Source organism: Dreissena polymorpha, chromosome 1 (genome assembly GCF_020536995.1).
Source record: "Dreissena polymorpha isolate Duluth1 chromosome 1, UMN_Dpol_1.0, whole genome shotgun sequence".
Taxonomy (NCBI): Eukaryota; Metazoa; Mollusca; class Bivalvia; order Myida; family Dreissenidae; genus Dreissena; species Dreissena polymorpha.
In genome coordinates, this window is record NC_068355.1 from 69,734,401 (window position 1) to 69,757,010 (window position 22,610).

General features: G+C 35.2%; 1 protein-coding gene across 1 annotated transcript in view; it reads left to right on the plus strand.

Moving 5' to 3' along the window:
- Window positions 1–22,610, plus strand: part of LOC127834304 (sodium-dependent dopamine transporter-like) — a 46,367-nt gene that overhangs the window by 20,098 nt on the left and 3,659 nt on the right. The window contains exons 3-14 of the mRNA XM_052360040.1: window positions 2,333–2,512; window positions 2,837–2,971; window positions 3,335–3,599; window positions 3,880–4,018; window positions 7,511–7,645; window positions 9,135–9,238; window positions 15,253–15,377; window positions 15,754–15,866; window positions 16,543–16,671; window positions 18,856–18,955; window positions 19,247–19,347; window positions 22,432–22,599. Of these exons, the coding sequence (XP_052216000.1) occupies window positions 2,333–2,512; window positions 2,837–2,971; window positions 3,335–3,599; window positions 3,880–4,018; window positions 7,511–7,645; window positions 9,135–9,238; window positions 15,253–15,377; window positions 15,754–15,866; window positions 16,543–16,671; window positions 18,856–18,955; window positions 19,247–19,347; window positions 22,432–22,599 (1,694 nt within the window). The remainder of the gene's footprint in view (window positions 1–2,332; window positions 2,513–2,836; window positions 2,972–3,334; window positions 3,600–3,879; window positions 4,019–7,510; window positions 7,646–9,134; window positions 9,239–15,252; window positions 15,378–15,753; window positions 15,867–16,542; window positions 16,672–18,855; window positions 18,956–19,246; window positions 19,348–22,431; window positions 22,600–22,610) is intronic.

Below are 22,610 nucleotides of genomic sequence, written 5' to 3' on the forward strand. Positions count from 1 at the left end.
GCTTGGTCTGAACGAGCACTCACAAGTACGCAAAGGGACATATGCAATTGACCAGGGAATATTTGTCAATCAAAGACTGTGTTTACTGTGAGTTTACAATCATATTAGCAAGGGTAAACAAAATCACATGACCGCATAATCCAAAAGATTATGTAACCCATTTTGAACAAAAGACGAAAATGTGACCTATAAAATTTAAGTCCATTGGTTTAAGTTTCAACGTCGGGCGATTAGCATATTAAAGGGGCCTTTTCACAGATTTTGGCATTTTTTTAACTTATTCATTTAATGCTTTATATTGATAAATGTAAACATTGGATCGTAAAAGCTCCAGTAAAAAATCAAGAAAAAAATTAAAAAAAGGAAAAGAACATTGCCCGGAGCAGGTTTCGAACCAGTGACCCCTGGAGTCCTGCCAGAATCCTGAAGTAAAAACGCTTTAGCCAACTGAGCTATTCCGCCGAGTACACATATTTGACGTATTTTATACCTTATATAAGCAATCTTCGTAGTTTCACAAAATTTAACGACAAAAACAGAACTCTCCAAATTATTCAATCGTTTCGCGTTGCAACGCTTTATAATTTTTAGGTTTTAAAATCGTCAAAAGATGCATATAATGGCTATATTAGAGCATGGTTAATGTTCAGTATTACTGTTTCCTCACAAATATCATAACTAAAACGAAAACTTACGAATCTGAAACATTATTTTTCAATTTTGTCAATTTACCAAAGCGTGAAAAGATCCCTTTAAAGGGATCTTTTCACGTTTTGGTAAATTGACAAAATTGAAAAAAGTTTTTTCAGATTCGCAAATTTTCGTTTTAGTTATGATATTTTTGAGGAAACCGTAATACTGAACATTTACCATGGTCTAATATAGCCATTATATGCATCGTTTGACAATTAGAAAACCAGAAAATTATAAAGTGTTGCAACGCGAAACGATTGAATAATTTCGAGAGTTCTGTTGTTGTCGTTTAATTTTGTGAAACTACGAAGATTGCTTATATAAGGTATAAATGCGTCTCTAACGCATACTTGGCAGGATGGCCGAGCGGGCTAATTGATTTTTTCTCCAGGACTCCGGGGATCACTGATTCGAGTCCTGCTGCCGGCTACTTTTTTTTCCTTTTTGTAATTTTATTTTTGATTTTTTTTACTGGAGCTTTTTAGATCCAATGTTTACATTTATCAATATAAAGCATTTACTGACAAGCTTCAAAACATGCCAAAATCTGTGAAAAGGCCCCTTTAATGACGAGTATCATTTTTAGAAGGTTGCACTACACTAAATAGAAAAAGAACAACAGCAACTTAATTATTTATGAAGTCAGTTATCGAAAGTTTATTTGAAACAGCAATCTTCTTCCATCTGTTCCAAGAGTTTTTCTTTCAAGATTTCAACAGTATGCATTTTATTTAGTTAAACCAGCTTCATCGATAAGCATTTTATTTTAGTCCACAGTTTTTATAGACATTGACGAACGCCAGTTGTCTAAATTATGTCTGTTAGATCGACTATAGATTAGCATGAATATGTTTTGCAGGACAATACTGTAAAGTTTGGGTGTCAAAATAATTAAATGCAATGAACTAGTTGTTTGCATATGTTTTGAAAGGCATTTTATGTACAATTAATGGTAGATTCGTACTTAGTTGCAAAACCAGAAGCTCTACTTTATTTTAAGCAACATTTACCGACTTCTAAAAATATAATTGTATTTAAACAAAGTTAAAAAAAGAAGTGCAACATAGAATGCGACATGTTTGTCTTAAAATAAATCGTGTATGTGTTTGAGCGCGCACGCATTCGTGTGTGCGTGTATGCGTATGTATATACAATGACGCAATTTTCCGTGTCGAACGATGCTAATAAAATGTATTTTCGTTAAATAATCAGTTTTGCGTATAATCATGTCTGAAGTTTATTATTTTAATACAACAGCCAACCATAACGTTTGATATATTTGTTTGCATTTTGAACAAATACAAACGTATTAGAACCGACCGGTAGTCTTGAAATTGAACTGTTTAGATACATATCTTTGCTTCGATATCTAATATTTTCGTTTCAACGATATGCGTATAAGCGTTAATAATGAACAGAACGTAAGGATTGACTTATTGTTTAACATTTCTGTTTCTGCAACGTATAAGTAATAATTATCTACAGAATATGTTAGCGAATGTATCATACTTATGGTTATTTATGATAGTAGGAAAACACACGAGCATAATGAAGCCTCCAAAACAGGTATATTTCTAACAGGTGAATATAATTATTATGCAAAAAATCACGGTTCATTGCCTACAATCGCTGCTTACAGGGACGGAAGAGATTGAGATCAATCATATAACGCATATTGTGATGGAGAACGATGAAAACCAGGGCGAGGAAAGAGAGACCTGGAGCAAGAAAATCGACTTCTTGTTATCTGTGATAGGCTTTGCGGTGGATCTGGCCAACGTGTGGCGATTCCCGTTCCTGTGCTACAAGAACGGCGGGGGTACGTTTCACTATGAAACATCAAGTGTTTGTTTTAGCTCATTTCAAATTTTTATGTTTGCTTTTTTAATTAACAAACATGTCATTGTTATGATATTTGTTACGGTCTATCTGTTTTAGTCGCTAACTATTTGGCCTTCTTAATATACTTCAATGCAGTCGTCAAATGAAAAAGTTTATTTAAAATTAGTTGTTTATATTTATTAAGGCCTATCTTGTTTGGTTATTGTTTGATGTATATAAGAACTAGTACAATTTTGTCTGACTATAGTTACAGCATGCCTAATGGTGTCTAATATATGTAACTGTCGTAACTCCATTTCAGGTGCCTTTTTAATTCCATACGGACTTATGCTAGTATTTGGTGGGGTGCCTCTTTTCTTTATGGAACTTGCGCTGGGGCAGTTTTACAGAACAGGGGCCATTACATGTTGGGGACGAATCTGTCCGCTATTTAAAGGTTTGACTTATAATGATTCTGACGTTCGCCAGAGAGTGTTTCAAATAAGCCGTTTGTTTAATTCAGTTTGAATTTAAGGCTATTGTCTTATCAATTAAATAGTATTTCCAAACGTATGTAAAAACTGCACTATTTATGTTTTCATGCCAGTTATAAATTAGATTAATATAGAATAAACACGCATTTAGTTTTAATGATTATACATATATATATATATATATATATATATATATATATATATATATATATATATATATATATATATATATATATATATATATATATATTTATGGCTATAAACCATGTAGGCAATCCGAAATTGTGAGTAACTTCATGTTATTGTATCACTTTCTTTGATGACAGGTATTGGCTGGGCGGTAGTCCTAATTGCCTTCTATACAGACTTTTTCTACAACGTCGTCATAGCATGGGCCCTTCATTTCTTCTTTGCCTCATTTACAAAGACACTGCCTTGGGAAAGGTGCGATAACGATTGGAATACGCCACTCTGTTTCGAGGGCATGGCAGATCCGCCTCATGAGGGGGACAATGAAACTTTTTTAAACCAGACGGTCAATGGAACTGTAGTAAAAGTGTTACGAACGTCGCCAGCGAACGAATACTTTGAGTATGTAGCTTTAGAAAATCCTTTTTAAAAGATTTAAGGTCAACTCAGCATAAGCAAGAATTGAATTTCAAACGCTGTCAATGGAATTTTCTCTATAACGTATCTCAAATCAAGATGTGTACATTTAATTCTCAGATTTATTTTCAAATACGTTACGCCAATTCATACTTGTCGAGAACATGACACGTAATCTTATCAATCTTATACATGAAGTCACAATTTAACCATATAGTGAATTGTGTATGAACGAAACTATACTAATATGAAAGTTTAATTTCAGGCGAGGTATGTTACAGTTGCACAAGAGTGGTGGGATATTTGCAGTTGGTCAAATAAACTGGCAGCTCATGTTATGTCTTCTCGGTGTTTATCTAATTTGCTACTTCAGCTTGTGGAAAGGAATACACACCTCTGGAAAGGTAATGGTTTTAGTACACACCATTTGTAATATAATTTAGATTAATTGTTTTTTATTTTACTGTTGTTGTTGTGTTTTAGTCATAAGATTATATCCATTCCGTCCGCCCATCCTTTTATGAAATGTTACGTAGATTTAACCGTTTCGTGTACCATCAGCACTTTTTGCTACAAGAATTCGATAATTACTTAATTGCTTCTTAAAATTTAGTATTTCTTGGTAAACCACAGTGGATCGTGTGTGTTTATAAAACAATAACAACAATTGTTTCCCTTTGAGATTGTCAAGCTTTGTATTCGTAGTAATTTCTAAAACTGCGGCGTCAGTGAAATCATGTCTGCAACTTCCATTAGCACCATCTTGCGCGATTCAGACGTTAACGCATTTAACTTACACGATTGACTTGTCGCATGGCCGTGTTTGCATGATCAGATTGCTTAACGTCTAGGCTCACAAATTTTATCTACTATCAACCTAGCAAATGTAGTCAGTAACGACCGATTCGCTGTCGAAATGCTTCTATTCATTGGAAAAGCTGTACATCTTGTTTATGACGTCATGTCTCTCTACGATCTATCGGATCATAAAAAAGAATGATCCCCGCTTAAGCACGGAAGCCAAAATATTTTGTTACTTCGATTTCGAAGGGGTCCATTTGAATAGACGCTAAACACAGTCTGATAGCAAATACATTATGTTTGCATTCACAAAGAAGATGTCCATTAGCGTCTATAAATATTTCTGGACGAATACAATACATTTTCATCTTGATTTCACTTTTCTGACAAAGACCTTTCTATTTATCGGTTAAATAATGTGTATAAAATGCACAGGCACGTTAACCATCAACATTTGTGTTTCTATCAGATATGTCGGTCAATGAAACGGAATGAGTATTCATGTGTATACTAATAGTTTTATTGAATGACATGACAATGGGGCATTAACTATTAATGAGTCGTGTTCTGAGAAAACTGGGCTTAATGCATGTGCGTAAAGTGTCATCCCAAATTAGCCTGTGCAGTTAGGAGGTACTTCCTCGAAACTAAAAATACCATAAAAGCGGAAAGTGTCGTCCCTGATTAGCATGTGCGGACTTCACAGGACTTCACAGGCTTATCTGGGATGACACTTTACACACATGCATTAAGCCCAGTTTTCTCAGAAAACGACCTATTTACAACGAATGCCTGGTGTACCGGAGAAACTTTTGTCGATACTACTAATTTTGTTTGTGAAGAAGAATCGCATTAAATGGAAGTAAATACAGAATTCAAAACAAGTAAATGAACTTTTGTGTATATCCTTCGTCCATTATGTAATGAAATCCCATCAAATCTGTAGTGTTTCACAAAAGTGATATATCGAAGAAGTAATGATTACGCTGGAATGAGGTCGCACTTACGTTTAATATTGGATGAAAACATATCTTTGGCTGACAACATCTAAATGTTAATGTACACTCATTAAGTCTACATGATAGTGTGGTGAGTAATGAAAACTTGGCACGATATTGTTGTTTGATGTACGTGCGTTACTTAAGTTGTCACGAATGTTTTAACAGACTGTCAACTAGTGCATGTAGATGTTGGTTTAATTCATTGCACAGTCATCAAGATTAATTAAGTAAAAGTTAGACATGAGAATAGAGCAAACGACCGTCCAAGGCAATGTGCCAGCTTGTATCATGAATTTATGTTATATGTCGTATTGTATGTTTTGTTTTTCAATAGGCAATTAGTCATTTGCTTGAATAATACAAAGCGAACAATAATGTCTCTTCTGATTCTATTTCTGGAGTTTGACTTTATTTTTATATTGGATAGTTTTACACATGCCCTTATGTGTAGTATTTAATAAACTTTCCGATAGTTCTATAACTTGCACGCAAGGTAATATGATGTCGGATATAATATTTGTATTAAAGCCTTAGAATGTTCTATAGGGGCATTTTAAACAGCGCATACACATTTTCAAACAGGTGCATGTTTTATCTCGGATGTTGAATACACAGTATATATCATACAAACGTATATGCTATCAAACAACAGTATACGGTACATTATAACTAGGAGTTTCTGTACAGATCGAATTCTATTTATTCAATCAAATTGTTCGGTATATATTAGTAAACATATAAATAAAATATTTATATATATCATATACAAGGTTTTTTACATAAAAAATATGTCATCAACTAGTGCTTGTTTCGGTTTGCTTATAATTTTACTATTTCATTGAGTACATACATTCTAATTCCAACTGATTCTATAAATATTTCGAAAATGGACAATTACAGTATATATTTATGTTTCCTCGACATTGATCAATTTTATCCACCATTCCATGATATATATTAAAATGAGAAAAAACTCTTGACAAATAAAAAGATCAAAATCATTAAGCCGTTTTTTCAATCGAACATGTACTCAATAAGTATATATTCCTCGTTGCGCAGTATAATGTATGTCAACTTATTGCTCCGATCGGCACAAGTATTTCATAGATACAGATACAATAATTTCAGATTACTGCCGAATGAAAATTCTTCTATGATAAAAAACGGCCCATTTTTCGTAGGTCTTATCTTTACAATCAAGTTCAACTCGTCATTAAAAGCGTTTTAATATTAAGATGGTACAATGTTGCTCTACTTGTGACATGAGCTTGTGTCAAACTGCATAGCTACGTCTACCATCTACCGGGATGAATTAACTCATTGCACACGCGCGCTTTTCTATTAACGTACTGAAACACATCTTTGTTGATCCTTTGTAATCAGAACGCAATATCATGCAAAAGAAAATCAAATACTATTCGCATACGCCCCTTTGCAAATGCAACACGAGGAAAACACCCTCTTGTGTGGTTCATAACTGTAAGAGCTTCATTTATGATTTTTATACTGTTATTGTTTAGAAACGAATTTATAAGAACGACGGGCCGCATTTTTAACCCTTTGCATGCTGGGAAATTTGTCGTCTGCTAAAATGTCGTCTGCAGAATTTCTAAAATTAGCATTTTCTCGATTTTTTTTCAAAGAATACTATCAGAATAGCAAACAGTTTGGATCCTGATGAGACGCCACGTTCTGTGGCGTCTCATCTGGATCCAAACTGTTTGCAAAGGCCTTTAAAATTCAGCTCCAGCGCTTTAAGGGTTAATGGATATGTTAAGCAATTAAAAAAATGAAAGTGTTGAGTTATGCTTTAATGTTCGTAAAACAATGCCGCTAACTTATAAAATGTCGAGACGCCTGAAATGGTTTATGATATAAGAATCAGTTACTTTTATGATTACTATTATTAATTTAGCAGTATTATTATTATTGCGTTATTGTCATCTTCTGATACATATTATGCAATGCAAATTTATGTATTTTTTTAATTATTTGTACCAATGATCGTATATAGTTTATCGTATAAATAATTTGCATAACCGACACGTAATTTGCATGAGTGAACATTACAGTATCGGTATATTCATAATACAGGTGGTCTGGTTTACGGCCTTGTTTCCCTACGTGGTCCTGTCGATCCTTCTGGTTCGGGGAGCCACACTTCCGGGAGCTGCCATGGGGGTAGAATACTACTTGAAACCGAACCTCACTAGACTCGCAACCTCAGAGGTTCGTGTATCTCATGCATTAATAGGCATGTAGTTTAGTTGAATGCGGCTAATAGAGAACCATCGTTCATAAGATAAAATTAATCTATGAACAAAATAAGCACGTCTTCAATATAACAACATTAATTAAATATCATAGAGTATAAACACGAACATTTTGCGTATATATGATTTTTATATTTATACATAATCAGTAACCGGAATAACATGTCTTCGATAATTCCTACATGTCAACGCATGATATTATCAAACGGTTTTGTAAACACATTACAGTAAAGGTATATCAATAATTAATATTGAACATTTATATATAATAACCTTTAAAAAATCTGGGTTATTGAATCAAAACCTGTGAACACAATTTATTATATCATGTAACAATTTATTGCCGAATTCCCCCGATGTATTGTTTTGACCAACACGAGTTATTATGACTTTCAGTATGCAAAAAGGCAATTTTTTTAAATAGATACTCAGAACATAACCATATGAGCCTTGTTCTGAGAAAACTGGGCTTAATGCATGTGCGTAAAGTGTCATCCGAGATTAGGGACCACACTTTCCGCTTTTATGGTATTTTGAGTTTCAAGGAAGTCCTTTTTTACCGACAATAAAGGTTAGGCGGAAAGTGTCGTCCCCGATTGACCTGTGCGGACTGCACAGGCTAATCTGGGATGACACTTAACGCACATGCATTAAGCCCAGTTTTCTCAGAACACGACTCATATAAACAGACATATGAAGTACTTAAGATTTATGTTTTGATATTTGCATCCGGCTTTTTCACTTCATCATCAGTATACTTCTGAACCTATGTAAAATGCCCGTCAATACTAAAACGTAAATTATCCGAAGAAGAACATTTAAAAAGAACACTAGCTATGTTTCACTTTGGAAGAAGTTATTCTTAAAAAACGTTGTCATTCTCAATACTCATCAATTTATACTCGTATATAAAATGTCTTTCGAAAATCAAGCAAAAGCAAATAAAATAAAACAGGATTATGCTGTTGTTACTGTTGTTACTGTTGTTACTATGCACTTGCGCTAAACATGTTTTGTGAGTATGAGACGCTTCATTCGGATCTTTTAAATTTTATAAGAACACCGAATAATGAAAACGGAAGGGAGGGAGGGAGGGAGGGAGGGAGGGAGGGAGGGAGGGAGGGAGGGAGGGAGGGAGGGAGGGAGGGAGGGAGGGAGGGAGGGAGGGAGGGAGGGAGGTAAGAAGATGGAGCAATTTGAACGCAACACTCAATTATTCTTTTGAAGTTAAAGAAGCTGCTTTAAACTTAATTCAATACAGTAGGGGAAAAAGAGGTACACACTTCTTGATGATAACATTTTATTCATCTGTTTGACTATGCTTAAATGTTCAGTTCGTGCGCATCTTCCACGCATAGGGAACGTTTCATCCCGGATAAGCCTGTGCGGACTGGCACAGGCTAATCAAGGACGATACTTTACGCACATGCATCTTTCTGTTGCAGGTGTGGATCGACGCTGCCACGCAGGTGTTTTTCTCCCTTGGGCCGGGTTTCGGAGTGCTGTTAGCGTTCGCCAGCTACAATCAAAAAGACAACAACGTTTACAGGTAAGGCTTATCAATATTAGTACATTTACATATCTCTGTAAACAACGAACAGCAAAACAGTTAACGTCTATGAATATGTGAAATTCATTGATTTAACGTGAAATTTTGATTCTTGTACACAAATATTTATTAATAATATACAGCGGCGACTCTCTAACTATTAATTGCGAATTCATGTGGATTATGTATAACACTCTATCTTACAAATGCGAAATGCAAGCTCTTTAAATAAGACGCCCCCTCCCCCCCCCCCCCCCAAACACATGCAACACGTATTCAAATTATTCCACAATGATCACGTGTAAACAGCATTTAAACTATTTTGCACTGAGGAGTGTGTTTAGTTATTGCTTATTTTCAAACATGTATGTTTTTTTTGTGTTTTTTTTTTATTCGAATGGTATGTTTGTTACATCATGTCTATTATTGCATCATGTTTTAAGAGTGTGAGTTTTGCTATTACAATAAGAAACATTAATAACAAACATGGATGAATCTCCCCGTAATTTTAAGTCCAAATACAAATGAACTCTTTAGCCGCATAACTTCCATGCATATAACTGTATGGTATTGTTGCATAATTTGGCATTCCTTAGCTGTTATTTGTACAGACATTAACGGTACAGACGTTTTAAAAGTGATGTCTGAAATTGGTTCTTTATTTCTGTCTTGCCATATACCCTCGATACACCGACCCCGTTCGAAGTACGTTCTGAAAAAATTGACTAAACGGACTCGAACTGTGTGAGAACGGAGTGATCGTAGTAGGAACGTGTTACGAACTGTCTTCGAACTTTGTGGACGGCCTGGAACTGGGTTGAACTGGAGTAGTGTTTCAGAACTTTGAGCCTACTCAAAATTTTCCCCCCGAGTATCCCGTTCTACAATTAAACGTAGTAACAACGCACTGGAAACGGAATGGACGTACTAAGAACAGAGAGGTCGTACTAAGGTCGGGTTAGAAACGTGCCAGAACGTAGCGCGATCGGACCGAAATTACCTGTACGATGCCACATCGATCGAGTCCGCTTCTAGTCCGTCCAATCCGTTCTCAGACAGACCGACCCCGTCCGCACTACGTCTCAAATACGATTTTGTTTCGTGTAAATAAATAGAAATTAAAAGATAAGTTCTTACAACGTTTGCAACACTTTCTATAAGTTGTAAGTAAGTTCTTAGTACGTTGTACTCGTTATAAGAAGTTCGCAATAGGTTCCAAGAACGTTGTACTCGTTCGTTGCAGTTGTTACAACGTTCAAACCGTAAATACAATACGTTCAGACAATGTGCATATAAATAGAGGTCGTTGTCTCAAAATTCACTATTTGTGATATTAAGTTGAAACACGGACAATCTTGGAGCTGTTTATTGTTTAATGTTGGCTTCGTGCAATTCATGTTAGAAGCAGAGCAGCAATATAATGTTTTGTTGGGCAGAGAAAGAACAAATGTACGTCTGGTCGGCTCAAATCGTGAAACACAAATGAGAACTGACAGGAACGTAGTCGGTTTTATAATCGGCGTGCAGAACGTGGCTGCAACTACGTCCTAAACGTACGAAAAACGTAGTAGGATGGAGTGAGAACTGCTTTTGAACGAGTTACCACTGCACAACGAATAAAAAAGAACTGCGTACGAACGTGATCGAACTGGCTGAGGACGGCTTGGTCTGACTGGAAACCGTATTCGAGATTTTCGTAACTAAGAAGTTGTCTCCCATTTGGGTAGGTATCACGAGTATCCCGGGTAAAGAGCGGTCCGTCTAAAATGCGTATATGAATCATATCCGCGGATATGACCGAAAAGTGCGGATATGGACGAATATAAGCAATATCGACACTTTTTCTGCAATGTTTCAATGTTTAATGAAGAATACACAATATGTATTAAATACGCAAGGTAAAAATATCTTATATTGGATTGTTACTATATATTATTGTTTATTGGTACGTAAAAATATGCATGTTATTTTATTTATTAAAATGAACACAGGATATTGTAGTGCTACATCTACATGTTTCAAGAATGGTTATAACCATTATAGTTGCGCTGTTATTGAAAAGCAATGCATGTCCCGGTAAAATTTTAGATTTTTCGTTAATATTTCAGTTCATATCATATATCCCGATAAGTTAAAATACGAAACCTATATGTTTAATTTTAATATTAAAGCTGTTACATTCACTTATAAAACATAATATTAACCCTAAAACAATCTTCTGGCACTTCGTCATGTTCGCGGATATGAATTAAGAGTTGGAAAAATGATAATGTCTATTAAATTGTTATATTGTGAGACAATACAAACATATTTAACACATATTGTGTATTTTTTATGAAATATTAAAATAAACATTGCAGAAAAAGTGTCGATATTGCCTGTATTCGTCCATATCCGCACTTTTCGGTCATATCCGCGGAAATGAGTCATATACGCATTTTAGACGGACCGCTTTTTACCCGGGATACTTGGGATACCTACCCGAATGGGAGACAACTTATGAGTTACGAAAAGACCGAATACCAACGGGGACAATGGGAAAATTGACCCAATTTGAACTGGATAAAGACGGACTGGCAACGGGATAGGACGGGATGGGAACGTGCTGCACGTAGCGCGAACTGTTTATGAACGTCATTCAATCAAATTGTAGATTTTTTTTCTGACCCAAACTACACGTTCAAGCAAGTTTACATCCCGTTTTGCATTTTCTTCAGAACGTGGTTGAAATGTCTAAGAACGTGCTTGGTGTATGGGCTCCTTTAGTGACGTTGTTTCATTACACGATTGCAATAATCAGAGCTAATCTAACAGAAAGTGCATGCATTCTAGGAGAATTAACATTTAATCTCTACTGAATTTAACCTGGACTTTTTAACACTAAGGTCAAAAAAGCATGTTTTAGTGTGAACTTTTACGTACTATGAAATCATTCGTATCGCTGCCTTAACATGTTCATTTATTCAAGTAGAGGGTATACTTATACCTCAATATCATCATTGAGATATTCCATGTCAGTCTACGATGAGGCAGTGCGTATATTTGGCTATTGGTAATTAGGTCACTTTGAATGCATCAACATTCCAAACAAGGACGGGCCCATGCCTTTACGATCACAATCAACGCAATGTAAATACCATATATGATGTGCTTACTACGACGTGTAATTGTGATGTTATTACAATACCAGCTTAATTCATTGTATCTCAAGGAACTGCTGGCAAATACTCGTATTTCAGGGATTTTGGTTAGATGTACAAAAGTTTTATAAGAACTGCTGTATCCAAAACGAGCTGCTATATAGTGCATAGATACGTTCACAACATGTTTACAATATTCAGCGAAAAACTCGAATCACACGCAAATTAAACACAGACAATCGTTATGCCGCGCTTAAGGATATATGAGCTTAAGGATGCACTCCTCACTACATTTTACTGAAAGAAAAATGCTCACCATTATGAATACACATTTAAGGTTAGCCTTTATCATGAGAGTGGTGAAATTCGACACAATTTTGTCATACATTAACGTTTATGTATATGGCACTGTATTAAACATTTTCGAATTGATAGGTTCACAATTTTGAATTTTAATTTAAGGAACGCTTTATCCTTTGCTTTTTAGCTCACCTGATTGCTCAGGTGAGCTTTTGGGATCGGCCTTTATCCGTCGTCCGTCCGTCCATCCACATTTGGTTGTAAACACTCTAGAGGCCACATTTCTTGTGCGATCTGCATGAAACTCAGAAGTTATGTCCCATGGTACCTCGATCAAATTCGAAACTGGGTCATTCTTGATCAAAAAATAGGTCACTTGGTCAAAAGAAAGAAAAACATTGTAAACACTGTAGAAGTCACATTTTATACCCAATCTTCATGTAACTTTGTCAAAATGTTTGTCTTAATGATATGTTGGTTGAGTTCAAAAGTGGTTCCGGTCCGTTGAAAACATGGCCGCCAGTGGGCGGGGCAGTTTTCCTTATTTGGCTATAGAAAAACCTTGTAAACGCTCTAGAAGTTACAATTTTTGCCCAATGATCATGAACTTGGTCAACACATTGGTTTTTTGATATCTCGGACGAGTTCGAATATGGTCCAGATCGGTGAAAAAACATGGCCACCAAGGGGCGGGGCAATTTTTGCTATATTTATATAGTGAAAACATGTGAACACTCTTGAAGTCACATTTTTGTACAATATTCGTGAAATTTGCTCAGAACATTTGTTTCCTAGATACGTGAGTTAAGTTCGAAAATGGTTCCGGTCCGTTGAAAAAACATGGCTGCCAGGGGGGCGGGGCAGTTTTCCTTATATTTATATAGTAAAAAAGGCTTGTGAACAGTCAAGAAGTCACATTTTTTGCCCATTCGTAATGAAACTTGGTCAAAACATTGCTTTTATTGATATATCGGACGAGTTCGAAAATGGTCCAGATCGGTGAAAAAAAAACCACCGGCGCCAGTGGGCGGGGCAGTTTGCTCTATATGTATTTGGTGAAAACATGTGAACACTCTAGAAGTCACATTTTGGCCCAATTTTCATGAGATTTGGTCAGAACATGTGTTTGGTAGATACGAGAGTTGAGTTCGAAAATGGTTCCGGTCCGTTGAAAAACATAGCTGCCAGGGGTGGGGCGGATTTTTATTATATTTCTATAGTAAAAAATAGCTTGTGAACACTACAAAAGTCACATTTATTGCCCAATCATCATGAAACTTGGTTAAAAGATTGGTTTTATTTATATTTAAGATGAGTCGGTAAAAAACATGGCCGTCGGGGGGGGGGGGGGCAGTTTTTCTTATATGACTTTAGAGAAACCTTGTGAACACTTTAGAAGTCACATTTGTTTCCTAATCATCGTGAAACTTAGTCAATACATTGGTTTTATTTATATCTCGGACAAATTGGATAATGGCTCAAATCGGTGAAAAAAAACCCACACTTTTTAGCTCACCTGATTGCTCAGGTGAGGTTTTAGGATTGGTCTTTGTCCGCTGTCCGTCCGTCCGTCCACATTTTGGTTTGTTAACACTCTAGCACATACATTTCTCAAACATTCTTTATCAAAGTTGCTGAGAAGCTATATGGCCACAAGATCTCAGTCAAGCTTGATACTGAGCAAAATTTCATAGTAAATGCCATGAGTATTGCCCTTAGATTGTCAAATTTTTTATTATATTATACAAAATCATTGTAAACATTCTAGAGGTCACAATTTTGTTTCAGATTTTATGAATCTTGGTCATAATATTTATTTTTGTAAGCAAAGTTTGATGTTTTGTCATGAGGGGTCAAAATATAGGTCACCAGGTCAAATCTTACAAAAACCTCGTAAACACTCCATACGCCAGAGTTTTGGTTCAATAATGCAATAATGATGAAACTTGACCAGGATGTTTGTCTGGACAATATCTAGGTCAAGTTTTACGTTTGGTAAAAAATTAATGAACGAACTCCTCTCAGGTGAGCGATCTGGGGCAATCTTGGCCCTCTTGTTTTAATTTAGGGACATGTTTTGGCACATATTCTCGTATTCGACACTTTCCTTATCAACTGCATTGTCGTTTTAAAAAACTTTCCTCAAACGAAACGTGCTATTACAGCGGAGTGTCGTCCCTTATTAACCCATTTATGCATAGTGGACTCTCCCATCCTTCTAAATTGGATCAATTTATTTCCAAAATTAGGGATGAAAAGTATATTTATTTCTATATTTAGAATATTTCTTACAGAAATTCCTTTAAGCAAACAGCGCAGACCCAATGATGCGGCGTCTCATCTGGGTCTACGCTGTTTGCCAATGCCTTTTTTCTAAACTCTAGGCATAAATGGATTAATCTGAACGGACTTCACTTGCTATGTTTGGTAATTACTATATTCACATACAGTAGGCTCTGTTATCAAGTACGCGTTTTAATGTGTATCCCATTTCATAGAGAGAGAAAAACGGAAACGTTAATTATATTATTACAATGCACAATTGTATGTACACTATGTGTCGGCCATTTTCAGGGACGCTCTGATCACGAGCAGTGTGAATTGTGGCACGAGTTTCTTTTCTGGCTTCGTCATTTTCATGATCCTCGGTTACATGGCAGACCGCGCGAAGGTTGACATCGCACAGGTTGCAACTGAGGGTACGTAGTATATTTCTTTTAAAAAAGCAATAAAATTGTGTTGGTGAAATGGTTTCGAAAAGAATTTCAACATATACTTTTGTTTACAAACACCTGACTCATCGCTTAGGATGAATGCACTGTATACCGAGTGTTTGTGTATTCTGATGTTTCTGTTAATCGTAATAGCAGATGTAAAATTCAGCAAGTCAGTTACTGTTAAATGATATTCTATCATAACCATGCCACAACACAATATTAAAATTCCTTGAAAACACGTTATATTGTTATTCTTTAAAATTAATCAATATAAATCGATTTGATTGTGGCTGGTTAAGTTTAGATGAGAGCTTAAAAGAAACATTCATTTCAGTAAAACTTCTATGTTTGTTTACAGGCCCCGGCCTTGTTTTCGATGCCTACCCCATGGCTATAGCAACTCTGCCCGGGTCGACCTTTTGGGCCATCATCTTCTTCCTCATGTTGCTGACACTTGGGCTGGACAGCTCGGTGAGATCACACGTCTCTGCAAGAAGTGGCTAATACTAATAATTTGGCTATAATATTCTGTGCGAATTTGATATTATTGAAAGCTATTGAGGTTCGAAACATCTTAAAGTGGGATTAGATGAAATGTTACATTTTATTTGAATCGTAAGACCTGCATTCAACAAGGAATGCTATATACTGAGGCTATTTATTTTCATGAAATATTGCAAAAAATATCAAGCCATAAAATTTTGATAAAGACTTTAACATTATACATATAATAAACAAACAAATTGAAGTTACCTGTATGTTCCCTGTCGTCTAACGGATTGATTGCAAAAGAAGTCAACTGTATTTTGTATTTGTTATATTCACAATGAAGTATATTTATTTCATTAAAAAGACTTTTTTTCTCAACTGCCTCTACTTGACTGGTTATATTCATAACAGTCTCTTATAACTTAGGCTTACAGTTCAATAATGATTTTCACACTATACTTTTTTGCAAACAAATGATACAGTAGCGTTAAGTCATTTATACTTCATTCAGAAGAGTTCGTTCTCACTCTTTGTTTATAACCCGACGGCTTCGTGTAAAATGTCAATATTTATTATAATTTATATTATGGTTCTAACACACCTCGCTTTCCAAATTGTTATGTATGTAAAGTTTCCAAAGTCACGTGTCTCAATCCAGTTCGGCGGCTCAGAGGCGATTATAACTGGTCTCTCTGACGAGTTTCCGGTGTTACGCAGACACAGGGAGTTGTTCGTGGCGATCCTCTTCGCCGTTTACTTCATTGTTGGCCTCGCGTTCGTTGCACAGGTTAGTACAAAAGCGAGGTAAATGAAGTTAACAAAGTTGCATTTATAATATTTTATGACGGGTGCTAACATCGAAGATATACCAATGGTTTAAAAATGCACATACGAATGTGTAACGAACTCATTTGCTTTAACCAGTATGTTTCACCATCTTGACTCGCGGGTGAATTGTTTAGGTATCGGTATTTGAATCTTTATATGAGTATGTAAATGAAATTCTTGACAATCAAAAACTCCATACATTTTGGCTATGCTAAAAATTTATTGTTGAAATCGTCTTTGCCATTATCAAGAATATTCGTATAGTGAAACTTCATTTCATTCATTGGGCCACAACAAATTGATGATTTGCTCTACGGATTTTTGCTTCCCAAAAATTGAGCGAGCGAGCGAAATAAAAATAAATTTATTTATATTCTATTTTTTGTTAAATCACAGGCGCGCGAAAAGCGAAAAATAAAAAATACATATATTGACTATGTAAATTGATATATTTTGCCAAATAAATGCATGATATCTGCAAAATACCAGTACAAGATCATTTAGAAGTAATAATTGAGTTTAAGCCCTCATCAAATAATTGTAAAAATAAATAAAAAAGTCTCTAATAGCTGTTCTGCTTACTCACACCAGGTAGTGATTACTTAAATTTAACATGATACATGTAGTTCTCATTATCAAAGGTATATTAGAAGCTCAGTTTTCTTTCAATGCTGGTTTAATAACATGACACAATAAATAATACAATAAATATCAAGCATAAGCAGTGATTTTTCTTCGCGTCATATTTTACAGCCTGTTGCTTTTTGATTGGGGATAACGTGCGATAAACCATGAAATTGGGAATATTGAATCAATTTTATTATGATTATAGGTAAAAGCATACAAATGTTAAGAAGTGCATGTTTAACTGCTTTCTAAAATGTATATTATTAAGTGCTAGGGCATTAAACTGCTGTATGATAAACTCAATAAACCAGTTGAGTTTATTTTAAAAAAATACTTATTTTTTGGAATTTTTTGCGAGACTTTTAAAAAAAGTTACGTTTTGGGAAACAGCTTTTTACAATTTTCAATTTGGACACAGCCCATACGAGTATGTAATATGGGACAAAAAACACTGATACGAAATATCTCGAATTTGTATTAGTTCTAAATATCAAAGGTTTATGGAATTATACAATACTCGATGCATTACTTTTGTTATTTTAGCACTGTTAAAATTAGAAATGAGAAGTTTAAGCTTTGTAAAGTAAAAAAATCATAACTTCATAATGAAAGAAAAATAAGAAATGGGTAGTTTAAGTTTTGTATTTCAATATAAAAAGTCAATCAAATGCCAGTAAAGTTGTTTAGGTCCAGAAAGTTTTTTCACTTTCTTACCTATGTTAAATTCATGTTTTAGGGGCATGGTGTACAGCATGCACTTAGCCATCAACAGTTAGAACTAGTAGATAGGTGGCTCGTACCATTTATATTATACTCGACATTTTGTCCAGTTCAAAGGCGACACTTCTTTGCAATTTAATTTTTAATATTTTAACTTAATCAATACCAACAAGTTTATTGCAGATTTTTACCAATCGAACGCATACCGGCGACATTTCACATCCTGATGTAGATGCGGTTGAAATTATAAAATAACTCAAATCATCTGTGATTCAATGACAAATTGCCCCGGTGGGAAAATTTACATTCCCATTTGTGTATTTTGCCGACATGACAAGTCAGACGAACTCTGCCATTTGTTTTACCATAAACCAATCTAATAACGCAAAGCGCTATAACACTCTATGTCGTAAAATACGTAGGCTAAACACAACTAAATCATTTAATAAACAGGTGCGCAACAAAAATTTTGCTGCGGGTGCAAAATAAAAATAAAAATATTTTTATTAAGTTTTAAGATTTTTAGGTGCGGCGAATCCATCGAACGTTCAATTTGTTGTGGCCTTGTGATTTTATTGTTGAACTAATTAACCCACCCCCGCGGCAGGTGTACCAACAAGAACTAGTTTGTATTATCTAACACCGAACTAGTTTTCTTTTTACGAATAACCTGCATAAACCATTTGATAACACCTCTTGGCACATGATTTAAATTTTGAAAATATGGCCCCCCTATGTATGAACCGTCATTAAGCTTCTGTAAGGCAAAGGAATAAGTAGTGACATTTTTATTCAGGGAGGAGCCTACGTGGTGACCCTAATGGACAAGTACGCTGCAGGTTATTCTATACTGTTCGCCGTATTCTTCGAGACGCTCGCCGTATCGTGGGCATATGGTTGGTTCTAATTAGAACTTATAAAGCATATTTCGTGGATATAATCTTTAAAAAACTATTGAAATATAATCAGATGTTAGTATGTGATTAATCATACATGTATTTTATCTAATTAAATGTTTCCATGGCATTAACTCAATACTGATGGTATTGTCACTTCTTTGTTATTCATTTACAGATCAAAATCCGCAATTTCAATAATGCACCTTTTCAAACAGCGGGATTATTTAAAGAGTATAAAGGGATAAAATAAATGCTATTTAAACGTGTTTTATATTGCTGCACTTGAAGGCGTGGACCGTTTCTCCAGCGACATCGAGTCCATGATTGGCTACCATCCCAACCTCTACTGGAGGATCACGTGGAAGTACCTGGCGCCTATGTTCCTACTGGTAAGCAGATAACTAGACAAGCATTTATATTCGGGCAGATTTGTTTTTAAAGTGGTCGTCAATTGTATTTCTAAGTGCATGTACACTCAGGTGTAAACGTATCATATTTTGATCTCCGTGTGACACCGTTGAGCGGATGACAGTTGCATTTTCTGAGCAAACAAGAATCGATCGGTCTATTCTAATACTAGTACATTCGGCTATTTGTGACGCGGTCAGTAAGTTGCGTTATTTCAAGCTGTGACAGCGAGGCGACCAGCATTCAAATTAAACTGAAATGTATTGGCGTCGCACTGAAGTGCGGCGACTCGTATATAAAACGTTGTTTTTTTTCGCTTATGGGAGGAGAAGTTATTTTACGGATCAATGTACAAATGTATATGTTTTTGTTATCAGAATATCTTGCATAGTGGTGATTTTGTTGTGTAAATTAGTGTAAATAAGTACTGCATTTGTGCCTATTACATTTACTACAACATTTATTGCCAATAATGCAAAGCTAATTCTTTTAATTAATAACTGATCACATGGACTGGGCAATAATAAAAGATCACAGGGGCTGGGCAAATACGCGAACCGGTGAAACTTTCTGGTTTTGTGTAAAAACAAAACATAATCAAAATATATTTATTTTGTGGTTTTTCTAACAATAGCGCAGACTTTTGCTGTTCGAGTTTTGGTTAACGCGTATTTTCTTCAATTTTACAAGACGACACCGATTACACGGTTTATTGCTTTATTGATAACCGTTACACTACAGTCACTTATTAATATCTTAGTTAGAAGGTGAATTTTCAAGCGGTTCCGTAGTGAAGTGGTTACACGCCCGCTTCACATGTGATAGGCCCAAGGTTCGAGCCTCAGTAGAATCAAATTATTTTATTTGTGTTCTATGTTAACTTTTTGTTTTGATGTAGACATTTGAGTTTAAATAAATATGCTGTTTTATTGTTACCATTTTTTTTATTATGCCCATGAAATATTTGTGTGAGAGGGTGTGTGTGTGTGTGTGTGTGGGGGGGGGGGGGGGGGTTCGTAAACACATTAAAACTTTAACAGTTTTTTCATATCAATGAGTACTCAACCCCTATCGTAAATGAGCAACTTAAGAATAAGTTCAGAATCATCTCCCCTTGAAGTTGAGAAAAATATGAAATTACGTTTACAAGATGAAGCAGATTTTTTAAAACCTAACCAATGTAAATAAAATGAACTATGGCATATTTGGGGGTTACAACACAAAATCATAGATTATAATGGTTATTTGGAGGTTATAACACAACATCATAGATAATGGTTATTTGGGGGTTATAACGCAAAATCATAGCTAATGGTTTTACCAGTATCGTTTTCTATTTTGTTTAAAATAATCGGCCAATATATTAATATTTACAGTAGAATCGTTACATGTAACTTCATTGAGTGCCTTTTACAATGAAATTCCCGACGCCCTTTGATGCTTTGCATCAATACTTATCTTGTATTATAAGTGTAATGTTTACGTCTTATGTTGTCATGCGCGTAATTAAAGCGAAATTAAACGGTTAAATAGATGTGTCAAATTGTAATATATTGATAGAATATTTTACAATGACACAAAAAAGGCGAACAAAATTATACATTGAAGAAGAATTTCATAAAATGCATCAAAGACAAATTAGCGCCCCGAGCCGATTGTGTCGTCTTTTTATTAGGATCGGAGTTAGTGTTCGTGTGTCGTATGAATAGATATCGTTTCAGAAAATTAAAATGATTCGTAAAACAAAATTGTGTCTTTGTGTCGTATGAACGAATCTGCACTGAAACTAAATTAAGATGCACATCGTACATGCACGATATACATGCTGGCGAATTCTACTGTACAGGCATTTTCTATTTCAGAATTAATATCTGGCTTATTTCGCAATTTTCGACACATGTACTTCTTAACTTTTTTTTAATTATATTGAAATATTTGTATAATAAGTTGTTTACACATTTTATAAAAAATGATAAATATTTGACAAAATTGTATAATCTCGCTTTAAAGTTATCTTGCCTTGACAAGGCTGTCGCCATATAAAGAAAGGCTAAGCTGCAAAAATATGTTATGGACACATGTTTCCTTTCATAATAAGTTTTTAATTTAGGAAGTCGTTCCTGTAGGGCCAGTAGACTAGCAATGATATACGGTCATATCTCATTGGAGGGCCAGTAGACTAGAAATGATATACGGTCATATCTCATTGGAGGGCCAGTAGACTAGCAATGATATACGGTCATATCTCATTGGAGGGCCAGTAGACTAGCAATGATATACGGTTATATCTCATTGGAGGGCCAGTAGACTAGCAATGATATACGGTCATATCTCATTGGAGGGCCAGTAGACTAGCAATGATATACGGTCATATCTCATTGGAGGGCCAGTAGACTAGCAATGATATACGGTCATATCTCATTGGAGGGCCAGTAGACTAGCAATGATATACGGTCATATCTCATTATTTTGCTGAAAAATAAATGCGTCATTATCATGGAAACGCATCAACTTCAATACTGTATTCTTATACAATTATTGGCGCGACAGTATCGTAACTTAAAAACGTCGGTGAAACTTAATAAAAATAATATTATCGAAAAATCGGCTTTGTTCAAACGACCTCTTCAGTCATAGTGTTAATGATAACGTTGATCTCCCAACAAACGTACATGTTAACGTATCATATAAATATTATCAAGAACGCTATTGTCAAATGCTTAATAACCTAAGCCTTATGCAAACATGAGTTAAAGAAAATTAATATCATAGTGTCTATAAATTAACCGTTTACTATAAAAGGGTTTAATATAAAGGAGACGATGACTATCGCTGATCAACTCGTATGCTTAACAATAGTTCAATAACACATAGCTCGCATTTATTTTGCTTAAAATATGTTACTTTTAATAGTGAGTTTTTTAAGCTCTTGTAGTAGGAATTATGCAAGGGCTTTGTACTTAGGTTGGTTATGCTCTCAGAAAATATTGTAGTTAAATATCTACCGTACATATGTGTTACCATAAACAGACACGGTGTAAGCTTTATTTGACGTTCACTTACAGTTCATCATGATATTCGGGTTGGTGACGTACACGCCCCTGGAATACGGCGACTATACGTACCCCTGGCAGGCCAACTTCATCGGCTGGTGTATCGCCCTCTCCAGCATTCTCTGCATACCTGGCTTCGCTATCTACCAGTTCACCACGGTTAAAGGAACGCTAAGAGAAGTAACTTTTCT